At 34.6% G+C, this 6,000-nt stretch overlaps 1 protein-coding gene across 29 annotated transcripts in view; it reads right to left on the bottom strand.

Annotated features, from left to right (window-relative positions):
- NFIB (nuclear factor I B) overlaps nucleotides 1-6,000 on the bottom strand; it is a 444,635-nt gene that overhangs the window by 3,286 nt on the left and 435,349 nt on the right. For 27 of the 29 annotated variants that reach the window (XM_031933965.1, XM_031933966.1, XM_031933968.1 and 24 more), the window contains one exon: nucleotides 1-3,204. This exon is cut by the window's left edge. In XM_031933965.1, coding sequence (XP_031789825.1) covers nucleotides 3,075-3,204 — 130 coding nt within the window. In that variant the 3' untranslated portion in view covers nucleotides 1-3,074. The remainder of the gene's footprint in view (nucleotides 3,205-6,000) is intronic. The other 2 variants (XM_023213128.2, XM_023213124.2) reach the window with 1 other exon arrangement.

Raw genomic sequence — 6,000 nt, 5'->3', positions numbered from 1 at the left:
ACTGCTAGGATCCCGCTGTGCTGTTCAGCATTTGGGCTATCAAACTGAATGGGCTAATCAAATACAATTCTCCAGCCCATAAGCATTGTTCTAAAGTATTCATTATTAAATGATATGCTGTGAGAACAATTGACAGTTTATTTTATTAGGCCATGGCTTAGGGGAAGGGGGCCAGGGGACTCCTTAAGACAGCCTACCATGTGTCGCTAATTCTGAAAGATTTTCCTTCTAGTAATGAATACACTCAATGGGACTGGGGGGTGAGGGAAGGGCAAAATAAAACCAGCCTCCATTCAGCCTCTAGCCCTCAGGGGAAACGAAATCAAATATATAGTTAAGGTACCATTCCTTTAAAAAATCCCATCAGCATCTAATGGGTTTAATTCATCCACAGGAAGATTAATTGCTTAAAATTCTATATTTCCCTTCTGCTCTGGTTCTCAGTTTTAAAAGGGCAGGTAAAATGAAAACAGGATTTACTTTTTTCTTCCTTAAAAATTGAACCTTGATTTTAATCTATCAGTCCAAATACATTCAACAATAGCAACCCTCTGTTCAATCTTCTGGATATTAAAAAAAATCCAAGTGCACTGCCATCCATTTGAAGTAGTAAGTCACAGGTAAATCATATCCTATCATTAATGAAATGAAATGGGGACGAAAAGTGGCGGAGAAGGAATACAGGAAACTCCCTCCAACAGGTCTAATGTGTTTTCTAGGAGAAAGAATATTCGTGTGTTAAACCCTCAAAAGTGTTAAACATCCAACATACCCTATGTGGACATTTCAACAAATATTTTTGCCAAATATGAGACAGGCTCACTCTCCACTGTGGATCTGGAACTTTCAAAAAAAACTATCACCAAGCCAAGTCTGCCTTTTTAAGCCAAGTCTGCCTCCAGGAGAATTTGTTGTGTTTGCTTGTTCTTACTATAGTGTTATTATGAAAACCAGTAATGAGTTCAGCTTGCACCCCAGGTGGGAAGTTAGAGAGGGGAACCTGTGTAAGTTGAAGTTTGTCACAGTAGGCAGAACAGTCGCTTTGCAGCCCAGGCCCATCTCAGGGTGCACTGCTTCACAGCTACACTGTAAAGTGTTAAAAAATCCTCCCACCCACCCCAGAATATATATATATGTATATTAAAAAAAATCCCCTGTCCATCTCTCAGTACACAAAAGGACCTCATCACACTGCAAAAATAGCAGTACCCACTTTGGTCAATTAAAACAAACAAACAAACAAAAAAGCATACATTATTTTTTTTTTTTTAAATCTGTGTACTTACCTATAATAACCAATACAGCTAAAAGCACTACCTACATAGGCAAAACTTGGTATTGCATAATTCATATAAATTTGAAACCCCTCCCCCCCAAATATTAATTGGAAGATGAAAAACATGAAAGGTTAATAGAAAAAAACACCAAAATACTGAAAATATTGCTGGTCGATTACAATTTTTAAGCGGCAACTATACACAGCCATGATATGCTTTATAAATGTGAGATAAAGGTATAACTGTCTAAAAAATCCATGATGTCACACATTTTTCTTCGTCTGGAGTACAAAATATTTTGTCATAAAAATGGTAAAGATTTAAAATGATAATAAATGCAGCAAAACAAGTGTAGTGATGTCACTTTGTTGTTTTTTTTTTGTTTTTTTTTTTTTTGTTTTTTGTTTTTTAGATTTCAAGGCAAGGCACGTAATGTGGACATTATATCTTCGTGCAAATTAGGATTACTGGAAAGAGTATTTTTAATTAAAATTTTAAGAGACATAGAGGCAAAATGTGTCTGCCCATGCACACTATGGATCTGTCAATACAAGAAATTTGTTGAACAAGGCTAATGTCTGAAAGCACCATGCAAGTTTTCAGCACCCTGATTACATTTGTTTTCTCAAGAGTGCGTTTTTATATCCTACACCCTGGCGTTCCCAGTTTGTAAACTGTAAGCTTTACCCTCGTGACATGGATTTGCCTGCCTCTTTGTCTCTATAATGCAGATTTTATAGAACCTTTTGTACACCCTATGGGTTCTTGATGCAACCAGTAATTTTAAATAAATAAATTCTACCTCCAAGGAGGCTGCAGCTAAACCAACATAAGTGCTGTGTTTTCATTAATTTTATTTTTCTCAAGCACATGATTTGTCTTGATTTAATGCCTTTTTAATGCCCTCAAAAACTGAGGGGAAAATAAATTCGTTCAAAATTATTTTAAATTCTTTTTAATCCCCTCAATTTAGAGTCCAAGGGCTGAAGGACTTATAATCATGATTCCCCTTTAGATATAAATTTATAAATTGCACTTGCCTCTGTTAAGTGTTTCTTTTGTGGGGAAAATATTATATTAATTTTTACTGTTGCATGCAGAGATAACACTTCACCTACATAGAGGCATTTCTTCCATAGAGCCTTTGTGTTCAAACTGTTTTTTTCCTTTTTTCTTTTTTTCCTTTTTTTTTTCATTTTTTGTTTTTTTAAGATTTCAAACTGGGTTACACACTGGAAAAGGCTGGGTTAAGGGCCAAAATTTAATAAATCTGTACTGATAACTAAAGGCTACAGAGATTTTATATATTGTTTTTTAACTTTTAGAAATCAGAGTGCTTATAAAATGGCTGGCTCATGGCTCTGTCACCCAGCACCTCTGACGCCGCCTCCTAGCCTTCGTTGGTGAGATAACCAGGAATAGTGATTCCATGCGTAAACAACAAGAATACTAAACCAATAAAACTAGCTTATCATGCAAATATTAAGGCATCTAGAAAGTCAGTTAAAATATATTGTCATAGAGACAGAACATCTATTTCCCAGCGGACTTCATGTAACAAAGGCTACGTTGCAGGGGCTGCGATCTACCATCAGTGAAATATCATCGACCCTTTTTATGTCATTACAGTTTCAACCTTAAGGGAATTAGTGATTGTAAGTGCTGCAATTGCTGGTCTATTATCTTCTTTCTTCAGTTTCTTTCCTTTCACCCTTTGTTTTGTCCAGTCTTCCTCTTTTCCTTTTTTTAAAAAAAAAAAAAAAAAATTCTTAAACTATTGTTGTGTTTCTTTTTCCCTCAGTTGCTTGTTTCTGCTTGAAGGAAAGGTTCTCCAATTATGTTCAAACCGTAATTTTGGACATTTGCCGGTAAGATGGGTGTCCTATTTGACACTTGGAAAGGAACCAAGCTAGCCCAGGTACCAGGACTGTTGAGAGGAGAGGGGCAGCAGGGAGGGAAGAAAAAAAGAAAAAAAACACAATGTTAAAAACTACAACAATATGAGAAATATAAGTTCCAGATGCATCAGATTATTACTATCACTATTTTCAAAATTACAGTCTAATATGAAATAAATATGCCAAATTATACATGTTATACCTATCTATACTCCATAGTCTATTTTTTAAATGAAAATTAAGACTAAAGTGAGGCAGAAAAATCCAGATTAAGATATATAAACAATTATTTAATTCTAATTGATTGAGGACATTCTAAAATATTATATATTCATCAATATAAATGCAATATGATTCATTTTTGTACAGGAAAAAAAAGAAAAAGAAAAGCAGCAATCTGTTGATACCAATACATGTTGCCAGTTATATTCTGATCTTGTTTTACCTTTAATTCACAAGCAATTCAGTGGTCAGATGGGTTTCAATTTCTTACCTGCCTATTGGGTTGAATAAAATTGAAATGTACAGTGAAAGATATTTCTTCTCTCCTTACAACAGGAAAAAATACTACATGTTTAAGGTAGGCCCATGCATAATATGCAATTTGAAATGCCCAATTATCAAACATATTTTAATCAGAGTTTTTTAGTAAAGACCGAACAAATAAGAATCCTAGAACCAAAATGGAACACAGCTTTTTTTGTTCTCTACAGAATACCCATTGTGAGGAAAAACATTTACAGGAGGCCACAAGGGTCTCTGCTTGTGCTGATTAGTTCTATAGCTCTCCAGCGGTTTTCTTATCCTAACCCTCTTTAACTTACTTTTAGAGAGAACCAGAGTTTTTCCTTGCAATTCATGTTTCCCTACATTGGCTTGCAGCAGAAGCCTGAGCACTCCCTGCTCCTCCCCATCAGTAATGATACCACATTTGAGCTGCTCTGCACATGGGGAGTTTGGAGGGATAGGTGGCGGGTTGAGGGGTGGGGGTGTTGGAGGCAATAAATGATAACATTCCTGCCTTCCTCTCATCAGTTCAACTTTCGCCTATGCTGAATTATGGGCTGTTAAAAAAAAAAAAAAAAAAAAGGCTGGAAAACAATTCTCTAATTGCTACTGGCATAATCTCCCTTTAAGAAGTATCGTATGGAGGATTAAAAAAAACATCAGATCTACATATCATGAAACAACTCTACAGCACACATTTTGGGTACACTTAATCTAATGTATTGCTTGTTCCAACACTCAACTCCAAATGAATGTCAGTTAAGTAACAGCTGCATAAATAATCATCAACCAAGAAAACATCAAACTGACAATTCCGTACTCATATTAGTCATGGCCTAGCATGGAAACATGCTTTCAATGTTTTACATTTCATTGAGTATCCCTTGCTTTACTTTTGAAACCATGAAGTGAGATGGGCACTATTGTTGTAGCTATCAATCTAGATATGCTCATTTGTTCACACTTTAATTCCAAAAGTACAAAAACCTTTACGGAATATCAACCTAACGGAACAATTCTGAATTTTTTAAAAAACTTGATACATACTGTTTTTACTCTGGTGATAACCTCTATACAAAATGTTGCTTGTTGCTACACATATGTACGTATTTCTGAGTTAACATTTCAAAAAAACATCACAATGACCATTTGTGCTCAAGGGATTTTATAATTAGACTACAAACTCCAAGAAAGCAAAGTCCATCTCTAGTAAAGTATCTAGCACATAGAAGATGCTCAATACATTTTTTAGACAAACAAATCAATTAATTGTTTCAAATCACACCCAGCTATATATCTTTAACAGGTGTCACCCAAGATTACATATAGTCATGAATATATTGTGATTTGGTCCCCAATAAAAAGAAAATAGGTATCTCTGAATTTAAAATTAGATCTACTTAGCATTAACAAAAATTGATTAAGCAGGAATAATCACATTCAAACTAAAAAGATATGCCCTCATAATCTGATGAAAAATCATAACTCTTAAGAATACTGGTTATTGAAACTTTTACTAAACAGCTTAACTGTTTTCACATATTTCTCTTCCCATACACATCGTCAACAATTATTTTTGTGCTTTGCACCACTGATTGGGAACAATGTTACATAATGAATCATGAAACTTATTTTACCCTCAACTGTGTTTCCACTGCACTTTGTACATGGTCCTGTTACAGCATTTATTACTTCATAAATATCTCTATCTGGGATTATCTTACTAACTGAAAGGTGAACTCCACAGAGAAAATGACCTAGTCACATCTATCTTTATAGAGTCTGAGCATAGCTGGTGCTATTTCTTAACAAATAAAATAAATTACAAAAACGGGTATACATTATTTTTAACCTGACGTAAAAAGCATGTACCAAAAGCAAAAGGACTAGGCAAAACAGATAATCCTTGATGGTAAAATACAATGTCAACAAGCAGCAAATTGCTTTGCAAAATTAACAAGAGTGCCAAATTAAGTGAGCTCAAGAAAGTCATTTGGAGATTGCATGCTTTAGGGATATAAAGTATATTTTAATGATTGAAAATAGATGTTGCCCCTTACATGGACAAGTCTACCAACTAATGGCAGAAAATTCAGGGTTTATTTTGTAATAACTCTCTTACTCAGTTCTTTAGAAGAGACATATGTCATTCTTTGGAAAATGTTCAATAAAAATAAATTGATGCTAGTCACTAACAGGACTCTTGCTGCAGAATGCCTAGCAAATTTAATTTAAATGTTTATTTAAATCTTTCAAACAGCCCATCCTACATTATGACCATATCAAAATTGCAGAGTGCAATATATTTGTCAATACTC

This window comes from Piliocolobus tephrosceles, chromosome 14, assembly GCF_002776525.5.
Source record: "Piliocolobus tephrosceles isolate RC106 chromosome 14, ASM277652v3, whole genome shotgun sequence".
NCBI lineage: Eukaryota > Metazoa > Chordata > Mammalia > Primates > Cercopithecidae > Piliocolobus > Piliocolobus tephrosceles.
The sequence above is the reverse complement of the archived record's forward strand: the minus strand, read 5'-3'. Positions and strand labels throughout refer to the sequence as shown.